At 42.9% G+C, this 17,092-nt stretch overlaps 1 protein-coding gene across 5 annotated transcripts in view; it reads right to left on the reverse strand.

Annotated features, from left to right (window-relative positions):
- The window catches only part of FGFR2 (fibroblast growth factor receptor 2), a 79,819-nt gene that overhangs the window by 30,659 nt on the left and 32,068 nt on the right, over window positions 1–17,092 (reverse strand). For all 5 annotated transcript variants that reach the window (XM_056495503.1, XM_056495500.1, XM_056495501.1 and 2 more), the window contains one exon: window positions 14,746–14,869. In XM_056495503.1, coding sequence (XP_056351478.1) covers window positions 14,746–14,869 — 124 coding nt within the window. The remainder of the gene's footprint in view (window positions 1–14,745; window positions 14,870–17,092) is intronic.

Genomic DNA, 17,092 nt, shown 5'->3' on the forward strand with positions numbered 1-17,092 from the left:
AGGCTATATACTGTCAAAGCTCTGACATTACAAGCCAAATCAGCTGAATTTCAAACCAAGCGTTCCTTCTTAAACATACTTGTCTCCAATAAATTGTTTCACAAGCAAACATTGTGAGTATAATAGCAAATAATGATGCCATTGAACAATGGGATCTTTTATACACTCCAATATATTTGGCATGCAGCAAACATCTACTGGGAATTCATTCACTGAGGCTATGCTGGCAACACACTACAAAGCAGCAGTCTTATTTTACTTGTGGCAAAAGTGCATTTGCATTGCAGTTACTAAATTATTCCATTGCTATGTGTGTCATTTTCAAAGATGTAGGAACAGTTTCATATTTTTTAATTTGTAAATTGCAATAGAACGTATAAATTATTATTTTACAGTTCTGGAGAGAACTTTTAGTTTCTCACCTTTTACTAAATAAGCTCTAATTCCATCTCCCTCATTCCTTCATTTGGGTACAAAAACAGCAAGCAAAAATCTCTCTTTAATAGAAACCTTACACCATCTTCCAAAACTTATTACAGCTGCCTTCAGTATAAAATGAAACCTTAGAGAATGTTATTTAAAATGTTTTTTAGAAGTCAGTAGGCCTCATGTTTCATTTCTCCACATCAGGGTTTGATTTCCTTTGTGACCTTATTCTCTGCCCTTTAACAAACCAGAGAATGAGGCCTGAAACATCTTGGAAAAGTTCCTACTATGCCAGCATCCCCACACGAGATGTGTTTAGTTTATCACGACAGCCATCAATGATTTAATCTTTTATTGATGACTGTCAAGCATTTCCTCTACCAAAAAAAGAGGAGGCAAAGCAAAGGAGTAAAAGCAGAGTTCTCATACTCTTGGTCCCCAATTTCATTTAAAAAAACTGAAGTGGGTGCATATGAGTGAGTATATATGTATGGCTGTTTGTGAAATTTCTTTTCTAAAGGCAAATGTGTTAAAATAAACTTTGGTTGCCCTCCCACCCACGATCAGTGTCCAGCAACTCCTTTACTTCAGCAGAGGGGAGCAGTCCTGTGCCCACACAGGCAAACAGAACAGAACAAAACCATCACCATGCAAATCCAGCAGGGCTTCATGGCAAACCCAGGGTCCAAAGAGCACACAAAATACACTCAGGATGGGGAAAATAACTACAAAGAAACTTCCACTAATTACCAATGACCAAGCTTAACTTTGTACAGCACATTTCCTTGGAAATACTCATTTCAGGATATTATCCAAAAAAATCATGAGGTTATCCTACTCTGCAAACTCACACACATCTAAGGACTCTATTAAGCACAGGTACTGTCAAAGCCATATTCATAAATCTCACATCACTATTCAGCATTTAAAATACAAGCTGTACATTTGTAAGCAGATATCATCACTCAAACCACTAGCTGCACTAATATTAAATGGAAACAGTGTGTTCTTTTTTATTGAACACCAGCAAAGGAGTCAAAGTTGCCTTTTAAAAAAATCTTAAAGGCTGGTGAATTATCATTACCTAATAATGATAATCAGGATCATCACTAAAACATAGAGACCATATACATCTCTAGTTATTTATACAATATTTTCATACAATACAAGCTGGCAACAAATCTCCTAGCTCTGGAGCCTGATTTCACTATTCCTCCTGTTCATTAATATTGAAGAACCACCTTGAGAAATAAATCTTTGCTGCCTGAACACTGAAATTTCAGTGTTACAACCTCACTGCTGACACAATTTGCTATAAAATCAAGTCAAAAACATATGCTCTAATACAGAAAATCACCCCAACATGCTTCATGCTGCATCCCACCCCAGTTTAGACACAAAACCACCATCATCCCCTTCTGAGGAATCAGCTATCTACAAGAGTCAAAATGATTGCTCACATGAGGAATATCAGATTCAAGGCCACAAGCACCTAAATTTTACACCACCATTTCTGCTGCCTTATCTGTGGGCAAACAGCCACTATCTGAAGGGATGACTGACAAAGAGACCTTGCCCAAAAGGCTTAGAGGAAACTCATTTAGCCTGTTAATGTTAAAACTTCAGAATACCTCCCTCTGAGAGATAAAACTACAAAGAGTCCAGGAAAGATGGAAAATTCCAAGTTCTAAAAAACTGGCACAATGGAAGGAGCTCCCCAGGAAGTTCCAAGCACTGCAGAACCCCTAGAGATGGAGGGAGCCTGTCCTGCTACTGGAAATGACTCCAGGAGCTTACACACCTCACCAGGAATCCTGAGAGCTGGCTCTCTGGGGAATTCAAGCCCTTGGAGCATTCCTACAAAAGGGCCTCATCTCTTACCCATCCTTGGCTTTATTTCTAATTTTTTTTTTTTTTTGAGGGGGGAAAGGAGAGAGAAAGAAAAAGTGATGCTTCAATGGGGTGAAGATGCCCCAACTCTCACAGCCAAGGGGGAGCAGAAAACACAACCCCAGCATCACTGCAGCCCTGAGCAGGATGGAGCAGCCATGGGGAGGGAGGATGCTCCATGGGGAGGCAGAGGGGAGAGGCAGGGCAGGAATTGCTGCTGTCAGAGCCAGTGGGGAGGGATTGTGGCACTGCTGCCACCAGAGAGCCTTGGCAGGGACAGCAGACAACAGCCCCGGAAAGGGGGAGCTCCAGGACCCTGGCCAGGCCAAATCTCCTTAGCAACCTGGCTGGGAAGAGCTCTGGGAATTGTCTCTCCAAGCCCCCTTGCCACCCTAGCACACACAGCTCAGGACCTTTCAGGGGAGCTAAAAGCCAGAGCCAAAGCCCATCGAAGCCAAGGGGAAAACTCACAGGGAATTCAATGGGCTTTGCAAAAGGCATCCAACCCATTGAGAAAAAACAAAATGAAAACTACTCTTATTTTCTGCTTCTGAATGTGCTTGTTTCCTCTCCTTGCAAATGTGTGATTCAAGTGTGGGCTAGAAAAATAAAAGCTGAGTAAGAAATGCAAGACCAAGCATAAGTTCTGGGGACAATGGAGAGATCCTCAATTAAAGGGGGAAGAGAGGGAGAAAAAAAACTACCTAATTTTTAGCTAGACACATTTCTCAGAGCCTTTAACTGCAGTTTTGAAATGTTACTGATTTCTAAGGACTCATCTTGACAGCTACAGAGGGATCCCTCAGATGGTGCCTCTGAGCACCAGCTCTGCATCAACAGCCCCTGGTAGAGGTTCTGTGCTTCAGTCATCACTAAATGAGAAATGAAGAAGTTCCAGCTGTCAGTGCATTGACTGGAAACACAGACCTGCCATACCCTCCTCTCCCCTTGCCCTGGTCAGCAACAGCACCCTCAGCTCTAGTTGATTTTTTTGGACACTGTCTGGAGCAGACACTCTCCACTCCCAACCACCTTCCTTCAGATCTGCAACATCTGTCATTTTGGAAGATGCTAATTCTGCTGTCAATTATGGGTCTCAAAAGCATCCTACAGCATTTTAGGCCAGACTGCAATCACAGCCTCTTGCACTGGCTTTGGCCTCACATTGTAAGCCTGCAAGATTGACTTGCAAGCCTCAAAAAAATTCACCACAGCCTTTTCATGAGACATTCCTTCCCTGTGCTTTATCTTCACCAAAGAGCAGCATTTCCCCACCATTTCCAGGGGTCCATCTGCCCAGCCCAGGAGATCTCAGAAGGAACACAGCCCTGTCCCTGAATGAACACATCACACCTGGGCAGCCCCTTGGGAGGCACTTTACAGATGGATGAAAAGCCACCTGACACATCCCTTGTGCCACCAAGTGACACACAGGCTCACAGAGTGGGAAACCAGCAGTGTCATCTCTCTCTGGGTCACCCAGAGCCCTCTCCAGCAGTGTCACCCATCTCTGGGTCACCCAGAGCCCTCTCCAGCAGTGTCACCCATCTCTGGGTCACCCAGAGCCCTCTCCAGCAGTGTCACCCATCTCTGGGACACCCAAAGCCCTCTCCAGCAGTGTCACCCATGTCTGAGACACCCATCTATTCATCAACCATTAAAAGAAAGATTTTAAGATTTTTAAACCCCTACTGTTCAGACAGCAATGAGTTTCAGGTTTCTCTCCTGTGCTAGCTGGCTGCAAAGGATCCAGTTTGCAAGGAGAAACACAAGGATTGCCATCCTCCATGAAAGGTGCCACCTACACTCAGGAAAGTGCTCAGAGGCTGGATTAATTACTGTTCTCTGGATTAGAGAGCCTTTCTGAGGTGAGTTCCAGGGACAGCTCCAGCATGAGGAATTGCAACTTGGCTTTCTCTGTGAATCCAGCATTATCCAAGCTGCTACAAAGGACCCTGCTTGGAACTACACTTGCACTCCACACCCCAAGGAGGAGAGGGACAGGAGGGGCCCAGCCACAGAGCTGCCAGCCCCCAAATGCCAGCAGGAATTTCCTTCAAGCTCCTTCAAGGGAGCTCTTTACACATGGGCCAAGCCAAACCTCTGCCCAGCACAAGCACTGCTTAGGGGAACCTGTGCTCTCTGAAATCCTGGAAGCAGAGCACTCCCAGCCCCACTGTTTGCTCTGTGGTGTGGAGCAGGAAGGTTGAGCTGGCTGCCCTTTCAGAAGATCAGGAAGAGCCAAGCAGGTGCAGGCAGAACATCTCCAGTGATGGATGTCACACACCAGACACGAGCAGGAGCTGAGCAGCCTCCACCAGCTGCACGTCAGTCTGGGTTTCTCTCTGCACTGATGGAGCACTGCATGCTGTCTGTGGCCAATTCACAAGTGCTGCTGAACTGTCATGTTCTATCTAAACAGACATACAGACACACAAACCCCTCCAATCATCCCTTCCTGGGTAATTTACACATGCCAAGGTAGAGCCCACAGCAAGTCAGGGATGATGCTCTCTTCCCAAATTTTGTAAAATCCACAAGATGCTTGAAGGCTGGAAGGATTAACAGCACTGTCACAAACCAGTAAGAGATGAAGACCATCCCTGGCAAGAACAGTTGATAAAGAACAGGAGCCTTTCAGGCAGAGCTGCAGAACAGCTTATGGATCAGACCAGCATTACCAGTGCTGATGATATCACACCTCACAAATTTTGGCATCTTTTAACCAACAGGCATTAGCCAACAAATGGTTCATGCTACTCCATGTTCCAGTACAGCAGGAGTCTCCAGGAGCAGCATTTCCTACTGGCCCAACACCACCTGAAGAAATCAAGGGGCATCACTGCAGCTGGAGCTCCAGTGAACCTGGCACAGGGACCGACCTCCATCACCATTCCCTAATCTCTCTTTACCCTTTAATTTAGAAGCCTTTACACATATCTGAGGCACTTCTTGCTGCTCTTGTGTCTCTCACTCCATCCTTGCCAACAACTGTGCCCCACCACCCAGCCCTGCTCTGGTTTTTGGGCAGCACCAGCAGTCAGCACAGAGCAGGACAGCAGGAACCAGCCTCCACATACCCCTGCTGCCACTGAATACTTTCACTACAAGTTAAACATTTGAACACTATTAAAGAATTTTAATGCTAAAGATTAAAGCTCTGTCACATATATTAAAGCAGACCATTTGTTACCCACAGCAAAGGCTCTGCCACTCCATCCAACTCCTTGAGACACTCAAACCCTTCTACTCACCCAAGGCCAGCCAAGTAAGAAGCAGTGCCTTTTAAAAATCCTTACAGAAGTTAAGCAGCTGTATTCAAACTCTTTGTCCTTGGCTTCACCACCTTCACCTCTAATTTTAAGTAATGGCACTGTTTTCCAAGCAGGTGAAGCTCCCACTGATGTTATCCCATCTGTCTCCTTGGATAGCTCTACAGCAGAGCTTCAGCTCTCTGCCCTATCTGCATTTTAGCTAAAAATCCATCTCTGCAAAACCTTTACAGCAGAGGTGCATCTGCACACCTCTTCCTCAGAGGGCAGCAGGATGGGGGAAAGACAGCAAGCAAGACTGACCTATTTGGCTTGATACAAAGCCTATTGATGCCAATAAAAGCAGTACCAAAAAAAAATCTGAATTGGAACTAATTAAAAGCTGTCCTTTCAAATCACACATATATCTGAGGGTTAAAAGAGACAGGAACATCCAGCAAGCCTGAGGCTAAGGCAGGAATCATAAATGCTCTTGTTTTAAAACATGAATTTATCAACAGGGTTTTAAGACCAGTTTGTCCTTAAAAGCAAAGAACTATTGTCAGGCTGACAGCGTGGGTTTCATCAGCCCCAAGGAGCAGAAAAAGTCAGAGCAGCAAGAGTTGTACAACACTAATCCTGGAGCTCCCTTGCAGTGTCCCTCACACAGTGCATGCATAAGCAAATGCTTCATCCATGTCTGAACAAAGGGTGGAGAGGCCTTATTTTAGTGTGAAAAAATTATGGGAAACAGAACAATGAGAGGCTACAATTTTCATTGATATTCTTTTCAGTGTACCCTAAAAGAAAAAGGCTACAAGAGAATATGAAAAACAGCTTGTGACTTCTCACAGACAAGTGGTAAAATTTTATTGTTCTGGCTGTTCCCAGAGACTGCATTAATTTTTACACTCAGAGATATCATCCTTTGTACTGTGCACAGCTCCCAGCACTCAGCTGCTGTGTAATAACCAGAGACAATGCTGGGTCCAGCATCACTGGAATGGGCTCTCCAGCAGCTCTGCCAGAGCTTTACTGCATGCCTGGCAAACAGCATCCCTCCCACAGGGATGATGTCCTCTCCCAGCTGCAGTGGCTTTAGCTCACCAGTGCACCCAGTGATGCCATAAAGCACATGGGGGGGTTTTATTTCTGCTCCTATTGTGACCCAACTACATATTTCTCATCAGCCAAATTTCCTTTCCTGAAAACAGCTCTGCCTTTAAAGTAAAATGGAAAAGATTATGTAAAGCTTTAAAAGCACTTACATTTCTGTGTTCTCCCCCCTTTCTCTTACACAGCACACTTGTTCTATTGAGCAATGCAGGTGTGAAATTATTGGAAGCACTGTGGAATTCACCCTTCCCCAGCTCCCTGCCAGACACAGCCAAGAGCAGCTGACTGAGCATACTGACTGTGCAGGTCTCAGGGCAGGAAAGAAGCTCCAGCACCCAGAATTTCAGGGCTGGGCAGTCCTGGCTCAGCCTCATGACATGTCTGTGTCAGCCCTTTGGGCTCCTCTTCCCTGGGGATGAAGTTTGGAGACATCCCTCCATCAGCACCACATTCCATTCTGCAGCACACAGCCCACTCTTCTGAAAGCTGGACCAGATGCTCATGGGAAGACCCTGATTATACATATTTGTCATTGTATTTCCAGTAATTTGGGTAAATCCAAGTAAATTTCACAAGATGCAACAGCATTCACAGCCTGGCCATGCTTGGACACAAATTTGGTGCTCCAGAACTACAAAGCTGATTTATGAACTTTCTACAGCTCTTGTCCTGGCTCTGGCTGGGGAAGGTAATTTTGTTCCTAGCACTGGTACAGTGCCCTGTCTGGATTAAGGGTGAGGATAATGTTGAGAGCACACTGATGGTTTGGTTATTGCTGAGCAGCTCTCACACCAGTCAAGGACCTGCCAGCTCCTCATCCTGCCCTGCCAGGGGGATACTGAGGGGCACAAGGACCTGGGGGGACACAGCCAGGACAGCTGACCCCAGCTGACCAAAGAGATATTCCAGAGCAAATACTCAGTGCATAAATTGTGGGGAAAGCTGGGCAGGAGGCACTCAGGGACTGGCTGAGCACCAGTCAGTCAGTGGTGAGCAACTGTTTTTCATTTGCATCACTTGACTTTCTTGAGTTTTCTCTTTTCTTTATTTTCTTTTTCATTATTACCATGATATTTAAATTATTAAACTGTTCTTATCTCGACCCACAAGTCCTCAGTTCTGCCTTTCTGATTCTCTCCCCAATCCCATGGTGAGGAGTTACCAGGAGTTGAGTGGGGATAATCCACAACATTCCTGCACCCCATTTCCCTGCCTTTCAGCATAAATGGAGAGTTTCCTAGGAAGCAGAGACAGGAGCACCAGCACCAGCCTCTGGCTGAGCAGCAGGTGCCAGAACTGCTTTCTGAGAAAATGTCACTCAGAAGCAGTTGGGGCAATAAAACCCATTGGCTGGAATAGTCACTCAAATACAGACACAGGTGTGCCCACAAACACCCTAGGTGCACAAATATCAAAGGAAAGCAACTGCTGCAATGAAATTATGGTGCTCAGTAATGCACATAATCCAACTGAACAGCAGAAACAGTGCTGCAGGTATAAACACTAATGAATGCATGGAGATTCACTATAAATGCAGAATACACAAAACTATTGGTGCTTTGATCACCTTATTTGTGATGGTGATTAAAAACCCTCTAAAAGTACATATAATTTTAGATTTTATAAGCATCTTGTAAAAATTATTAATTACTTTATTCCAACTAATGCATTGCCATGTTGGGTTCTTCCCTTTGCTAAATTTCTGACAGTATCAATGCTTTACTTTCATGAAAAATCAAAAATTTTAACATATTCATGCTACCTTTTAAAGAAAAATCTGAATAAAATGAACTGAGTATCTTAAATTGACAGAACAGTTCAATATTCAAAATTGTTTACCAAACTCTGGTTTTTAATGTGCCTTTTTATGTTTAAATGGAACAGCAGCTGTGGAAGCTGCACCAGGGGAACAGTAGCAATCCAAAGATGACATAATGTCCTAAAATCCTCAAAAGCTGTAAATCACAGCCACCTCTGGATGTCAGGTCACACTGTGCTCTGCAGGGCAGAGAGAGGACAGGAGACCAACACTAAGGCTCTAAGTGTGACCTTTTTCTTTATCAGACACAGAATTTTACATTTTACTGATTTGTCCACGCTTTTCTACTGCCAGATTCCTCATTCTCTTACCTTTCTCACCCCTTAATTTTTTTTTCCTCCTGGATTATAAATTTTGTGTTTGCCTTTAATATGTCATCATCCAGTTCATTTACAACTTTTCTATATAAATAATTATTTTTTTAGGTTGGATTTTTTTATTTATTTTTAAGACATAGTTTTACCAATTTACTGCCATTTTTTCACTAATAAAGCTGTGAGGAAAGCCTGGATCAGGTCAGAAAGCCCCTCTTATTAGGCACATATATGGCTTTTGACACATGCCAATTGCCCATTAACAAGGCAACAGTCCTGTGTTTGCATCTTCAGACAACTCCTGCAAATTCCTACTTGCACTTCCACAAGTAGGATACAGCACAAATTAGAAGGCATGATTAAAAATTATAATAACAGAGCTGAAACAATATCCTGTTCATCACTCATCAAAAGAAAGAGAAATAACTGCCTTGGGGCTGTAATAAGACAGAAAGTGGGGCAGGGAGACCAGTCCTCCCCAGCAGACTCTGCAGGAAGCATTCCAAACATGACAAATCCACTGTTCACCCAGCAGATGAAGTAATGACACCAGCATTTGTCCATAAAATGCAATTTAGCCAGACTACTCCAATGAAATCAGAAGCTTTAATGCTATAAAACTACAGGGTTGGAATATTTTTACCTTATTAAGGCAGGGGGTGTGGGGGGAAGCCCATCAGCTTTCCTTTTCCCTGAGCTGAACCATCACAGAGTGGGCTTTGTTTCCAGGAGCAAAGCACTGAACAACCTGAGCAACTCCTCCTGGTGCCAGGTGTGAAGTCCACACTCTGGGCTTATCAGCACATTAATAAAAGCATCTTCCCCCAGCCTGAGCAGACCCCTGGGGCAGGCACAGCCTGGATTCCTCGCTGTCCCTGCCTGGTCTTGCCCCACGCCCCAGGTGAAGACATCAAGCCAAAGCTTGTCCTGCTGAAGAGCCAGTCAACAACTGCAAGAACATCTGCCAGAAATGCAAGTTTAGGCTTGGCTGTAATACCTGCCCCTCACTCCTGCCAGACTTTAATGATGCAACACCCAAGGCATGTTATGGAGTTGGTGTCAGCTCCTTTTTTGTATGTAACCCGAATCCTAAAAACATTTCTTTGGAAATTAAGGGAAGAGCTATTGCTTGAGTCAAACTAACTCTGAACTTTATTTCAACAAGCTTCAACAATCCATGTGTTTTTATGAATTTGGGAATGACAAAATGGAAACATGTCTTTAAAAAAAAAAATAATAATACGTGCTCATGCCATGTTCACAGCTAGAGACTGTGAGAGCACATGAAAGTCCAAAAATAAAACTTGACTAGAAACAAAAGCAGAAGTTTTTCCTTCTGTCTGAATGAAGGGAAACATAAACAGTGAAGTACCAATAGCAAAATATCAAATCCATTTTAATAAGATTTTTAACAGCATGCCATAAAAAACAAGAGTAAGATTTATCCTATAGCACTCTAAAACCACCAAGAGTTCAGAATAAAAGTGTTTTTCTGCACAGCCACCAGTAAAATCACTCATACATGAGATTTCTGAGGCACAATTTAAACTGAGAGGCATTAAAAATGCTTTCTGGATGAGAAGTTACACTGGTTTTATATGAAAATATGGATTACTGTTAAGGGACAGCTGCGTGGTGCTCTGCCACCCCTGGAGCTCACTCCTCACCACAGAGAGCCAAAGGCATGGCTATTAGGCAAATTAGGAACTGTTTAAAGTACTGCTAACCTGGCTGCAAAAGGGCTTCTTTTGAAAAAAAAAAATGTATTTACAACATAATCTTTTTTATAGCAAACAGCAGGGTTGTCATACATTCTTTGTAGAGGTGTTGTGCCATGGCAGCTGCTTATAAATCCCAGTAAATGAGGTAACGTGGCAAACTTCACCTGAAACCAAACCTTTGTCTCCCTGGATGGGAACATTAAATAGGGCAGAAATGGCTACCTGGACCAGGACTGCTCAAAGAGTAACCTGTTTTTCTTTTTGCTGCTAAAACCCAAATTCAATTAGCTCCTCCATGCTCAAACAGAACTGCCACTGCTGAAATTGTGCTCGAGCAATAATTGCCATCCAAGAGTGATCTAATTATACACCAGTCTCAGTGGCTGCATTCCCACGTTGCTCCCTGCAAGCTGGATCACCACAGTACAGCTCAGGAGTGAAAACCACATCGTTTTCATTCCTTCTCCCTCAAGATTGCACGACTTTATAAACGTGTAATGAGAATGGAGTTAGTCTATTAGTAAGCTTACCATAAAAACTCCAGTTTCTACCTACTGTTAAACACAAAGGAGGAGAAAAGGCACTTCAGCTGCATGTAAAAAACCAGCTGATGGGCTGAACTATACAAGGGAAAGAACATTCTTTAATTAAGGTACTGGATTAGGATTCAAAGACCAGCTTTGCTTCTTGGCTCTGTCGCCAGCTTCCTGCGTGACCCAGGGCAAGAAATTTCATCACTCCACAGCTCAGGTTTTCATCTATAAAATGGACAGTGACATTTCCCTCTCCTGGCCTTGCTGCATTTCTGTTGTTAAGCAATTACTGTGTGCTGGCATGTTGCCCTGGACAATAAGTATCAAATATTAACTGAAGCCTCTGGGTACTGCTCTAATAAAAAGCTAAAATCGACTCATCTCCCTTTCACAGCATCCTGGTGGAGTTTTGTATCACCACCATTTGCAACTACTGCAACCTTGGAAATGGAGAAGGGAGGAAAAGGCCATTGGCTGGGGTATCCCAAACATTCAAAGAATAATTTTGTCCAGCACAGAACATCCTGGCCAACTTGAATGGGCCATTCCCTGCTAACACAGCCACTGTGCACAAGTATCCTGTGCAATACAGAGGCTGCCAATGACTTGCTGCTTTCTTTTTCTTCTATATTTTCTACTCTCACTGTAAAAAAAAATAAAAAAATCAGTGCAAGGGTTTTGCCAGGTCTGTAAATCTGAACAAGACCATCTGAGCTGACTCTTAAGAGTTCTTGCAAGTAATTACAAGGTAAAAATGAGAATACTTCACACCTCCATTCTGACTAAAAACTTCTCAGCCCTGCTGGCTCCAGGATTTTAATTGTCAAAAGAGTTCAAGGTTTGGAAAAGTTATTGGCATATTCCTGACTAGCATTGTGTCACTATTTGGCACGATTTTTGCTGGGATACCTCCCAACTCTGTGACATAATCAGAGGGTTCTCTACATTACACCATATAGTCAGATGCTCATGTTAGTGTAATATGTTACCATGTTTAATACCATTTGCTATTACTTACACTTAATCAGCTCTGGAACCAGTTAAACCATATAGGAAAAGTAATTTCAGAGGCTTTCAGCTGACAGTTTTCTACACAGGACTTGGCCTAAAATTACGACCTGAAGTTTGTAAGATGCGGTCTAGGTACGCAACTGCCTCTAAACAAACATTCATAACCCTCCACAGCCCTGTGGGAACTGAAAATCCATATGAAAACAGAAAAAAGGGCATAAAGTTAACTCTGTAGGACTGTCTCAACTAGAAAAACTGTCAGAGTTTCCCCTTCTGGCCAGCCTTAATTTACTGCTTCAGCAATTTTACACTCCACAATTACTGCAAGCCTCCAGCCACACAGGAATGGCTGAGCACTCCAACATCAACCCCCTTTAGGATAAAATCCCAATCTCTTGAGAGATTCACACTAACCAAACCCAAGGTGCACATTCCCATGCACAGGCTTTCAAAGATTCACAATTATACCCTTGAACTCATCAAATGAAATGAAAAAAAAGAGTGGTAAAATTACTAAGTATGCAGGACTCCAAAACACAGGTTTGTGACTTGCAAAAGTAATTTTTGGACTTCTGGTTTCATTTCTTACAGGACACAAGCAGCATCCTCTGGGTGCCATCAGCTGGGTGCCCAGCACCCCAAATCTCTCACCACCTTTGAAAACCTCATTATTTACTTTCCTGCCTCTCTATAGGAAAGGAGTAGACATTTAAATAAATGACATAATCCTTACTACCATTCCATTCATTCATGCAGGTCACTAGAATTTACTGCCAGGAAAAATAAACTTCTGCAAAATATTCCTCAATGCAAGACATTCAAAAGGCTCAAAGCAGGAGAGGAGGTGAGAGGGCTTCTGACAAATATTTGCTCAAGTGACCACATCATCCATGAACACATTTGCTAGGGGAAAAAAAATGGGTGAACAAATTTATGGTCAACAAGAAACAGGCCAGGCTGGTGCAGGAAAATGAGGGGGTAGAGAAGGGGAATTTTTAACCAGTTTCATTGCAGCAAGGAAAGGTTCTGAGTCAGGCAAGAGCCTGGCAAGCCCCTGGGAGAGGTGGCCAGCAGAGAACCACAGCATGCAGAGCACAGCTCACTGCAACCACTGACAAACCATCCCCTGCACCCTCCACAAACTGTGTTTAGACAAGTGTTCAAACAAAAATGGCTTTGCCAGCTCACCTCAACCATACCCAGAGCTCACTCTGTGACAAAATATTGCCAAGGCTCTGAAAATCCTCTCAGTGCTGACTGCCCACACTCAAGTATAGGTGAGCTGGGCTCTGAAAACTTCAAAGTACAAGGGATGGTGGTGGGGCTTTAGTCTGATGGCATCCTCATCAAAATTGATCCTCCTCTGCTCCACAAAGCCCAGCTCTCCCTGGCACCTTCACAGGGAATGCTTTCCTTTCATGCTGCCCAAGAAACTGGCACTTGTTATCACCTGGATTTGGGTGTTTCCACAGATTTAGGTGATCTCAGCCAAAACAAGACACTACTTTATAACAACACCCAAAACAATACAAGGGATATATTTTTACTCATATAAAACCAATCAAGAACAAGGAAAATTAGTATTTTGTCACCATTTAAGCCATATAAGCCCACACCTGCAGTAAGAAATTCCACAAAGGATCTATGGACTTGAGCTGTCACCAGCCAAAAACAGCATACAATAACCAAATTAATTTTTGCTTTCAATAGTGATTGATCAAAAGTTCTATTCACAGAGCTCATAATGCTCAGATCACCTCACAAAGCTGGAGAGAGCAAAGCCCATTCAAGACATACTTCAGAAACCATGGCTCAGAACCCTAAAGTCCTGTAAGAAAAGCCACACTGGTTATTTTGACAGCAATGCCTTAGAGTCAATAAAATTGCTCACACCCATCCAGGCTAATCAGCAAGACTAGAGGTGAACAGAAATTATTCCTGAGATTTCAAACTCTAATTTAGCTAACCACTTAAATAAATATCTGTAAGCCTCATTAAAGTCAAGAGGATTTAGGTATTAATAAGGTAACATTATTAAGCCTGTGTTTAATAGTCCTGTGCAATCACAGCTTTGCCACTACTTTAAAAATTCACACAGCTGTTTAGAATTTGTCCTCAGGTAAAACACTTCAGAATTTTTATCATCTGTGTTTTGGGGACTGCTCAGAGCCCACCCAACAGGCTCCAGTCAGATTTCTGTTAGACTGCTGTGAATGCAAACTGCCTTTCCTGAAGATCTAGATCTGCTCTAGCTTTTCATTAAAAAAAAATAAAAATCATTTCAGCTATAATAACAGGACTCTAAAGGATTGCTTGACAGTTTTCATAACTGCAGTTATTAAAGTCTCTGTTAGTACAATTGTACAAGTAATAATTAAATTGCAATACTAATGATTAAAATTGCATCAGCATTTATTATTTGGTCGCCATGGCAAACTTGTGGGTGGATATTGCACATGGATATCACACTTTCTGCCAAGGCAGGGACAGATTAATCCTAGAGGCACGAGTGAGACAGATGAACACATAAAGTTATGAAGCAATTGGCAGTGCAGTGAAACCTTATCTTTAGAGCACTGTGGAATCATCTCCAAAACAACCAGCTCAGTTGTAACAGAGAGAGTGACTGTGGCAAACACTGTCCTGCCAGGGCAGAGCACTCACCAACCACGTCCAGGTGGTAGGTGTGGTTGATGGAGCCGTACTGGTTCTCCACTATGCACGTGTAGTTCCCCTTGTCCGACGGCACCACGCTCTCCATGATCAGGCTCCAGTGCTGGTTCCGGACCTGGGGAGGCAAACAGAGAGCTTGGGATCCTCTCAAGATCAGTTTTACCCTCTCCCCTTCCAAAGAACTGTTCCCTGAATAATTAGCTGTGTGTAATCCACAGCTGAAAGCCTTTCCTGGGCTTGTCTGACAGCTCTGGACACTGAAATTGTTTAAGCTTGATCCAGGACAGCAGGGCTGCAGCAGGGAAAGTTTTCACACCTTCTGCTATAAACTCACCTGAGCCCTGCTCCAAGCACTGCAGATGTCCCAGGCTGACCAGGATGGCACCAGTTAGCAGCAGCTGACTTACTGGACTTCACCTTTCAATGCACTCTGAAGGGAATGCACACCCTCAGGATATTCCCCACCTGTCCCCAAACAGCCACCTGGTAACAACTGCCCACCAGCAACACAGCATGGACACGATCCCCCAACATCCAAGTCTCCATCCTTCCTAAAAGCTCAATTACACAGCTCATGCTTTAGAGAAACTGAGGGGTGATGTTTGGGATTCCTCCCCCAGACCTCCTGTTGCTCTGGGGTACTACAAGAAAGAAATGAATCCTAGAATCATTCTGCCTGATGAAAAATTCCTGAAAAAAATCCTAATGGAAACAGAGCGTAAGGATACACATTTATCTCACAGAATCCCTCTCAGACAGAATTTATTAAAGGTACTGATTCTGTTCCCATTTGAACTCCAAAGAACTCTGGCATTGGTCTCACAGAAAACAGGATCCAGCCCAGTACTGGAAGGATACAGAGCCATCCAGTACATACATATATTTCCTGCATCAGAAGTTGGCTCCCAAAATGACCTTTTGCTGGCTATGGACTAATTCCTTGTTTTAGCATTACATTTTTGACAAAGTGCTCAGAAAGCTTAACATTCTCTGTAGCTGCAATGTACAATTCTTCAACTGCAAAGTATATATTTCAGCAAATGGAATAAAACACAATCTGGTACAGTCATTTTAATCAGTCAAATGGAAAGCAGCAATTCAGTGCTGTACACCAGAAAAATTTATGGAGCATTCAGTGATGCTTCCAGGAACCATAGATTCTTAAAACATCATTACAACTATAGCTATGAAATGCTGCATCGTGCCTGACTATTTTGTAGGTCCTTATCCAGCAGGAAAAGCTGCACAGGGCCACATCCCAGTGCCAAGAGCACCTGCTGGAGGTAAAAATGCCTTCAGCTCAAAGCTTGGAAGAGAAGTTCTCTCTATAGGCAGCTCCTGGCTTTCCCAGTTCCCCCAGCCTGTAATTATTTCAATAGCTGTATATGTTTATTATTGCTCAAATGTGGACTAATAATATTAACTAATGACTGGCCATGTGGGCTTTGGAAAGCAAAGAAAGTGTGAGCAAGACTCCAGCAGCAGGAGAAAAGAAGATGCTTTTTAACACCAGAGAAATGTTAAAGTCTGATGGCATCCTCATCACAAAGTGATTTTTCTCCTCCTCTGCTTTGACACAGCCTCAAAATCTCCAGCCCTAATTTAAGGCTTCTCTCTTTACCCCATTGTGTTGATGGTCAAATAATTATATTGATTTCATCAAAAATTATATCTTGATTTTTCTTCACACTGTGAAGAGCTAAGGAATAAGTTTATAGAACTTACAGAAAGAGTTTATCAGTGTTATTTTAACATCTTGTTGTTCTGCTAAGCAACTCTGAAAGTCGAAGTTTGGGTAAGGAAGAACTGCTCTCCAGCTGTTGGTAAATAACAAATACAGCAGCTACAAATTTTGAGTATTTCACTTCTTTGTGATTTATTTTGAAGGACACTTGGTCAAAGTGAGCTGAACTTTCTGCCATTACAAGTTTAAACACATTTCTCGGAATCACAGCAAGAGTTTTTAACCAATCTGACTGTAAAACAGGAAGAGCAGATCATAGTTCCACAAAAGTTAAAACAAACAAAAATTGTAAACAAGTTGCAGGTAATTAATTTGACAGGAAAGCACAAGAAATTGTTTATGTTCAATAAGAAAACATAACTAACTTACAGCCACAAGTGGATATACTGGATGGCAATATTAAAAAGTATTTGTGCAATTTCCCTTCTTGTAACAGAGATAATATCTTTATAACAAAACAACAGCTTAAGCCACTTTGGTTTAAGCTAAACAGCTGCTGCAGAGGTCCAAAGCAGTCATGACACTTTGTCAGACAAGTGGATTTATGTCAGGGATCTGGATCCAGTGAGATTGTTGGCTTGGGGCTTTGTGGCT

The sequence above is a fragment of the Oenanthe melanoleuca genome, chromosome 6, assembly GCF_029582105.1.
Source record: "Oenanthe melanoleuca isolate GR-GAL-2019-014 chromosome 6, OMel1.0, whole genome shotgun sequence".
NCBI lineage: Eukaryota > Metazoa > Chordata > Aves > Passeriformes > Muscicapidae > Oenanthe > Oenanthe melanoleuca.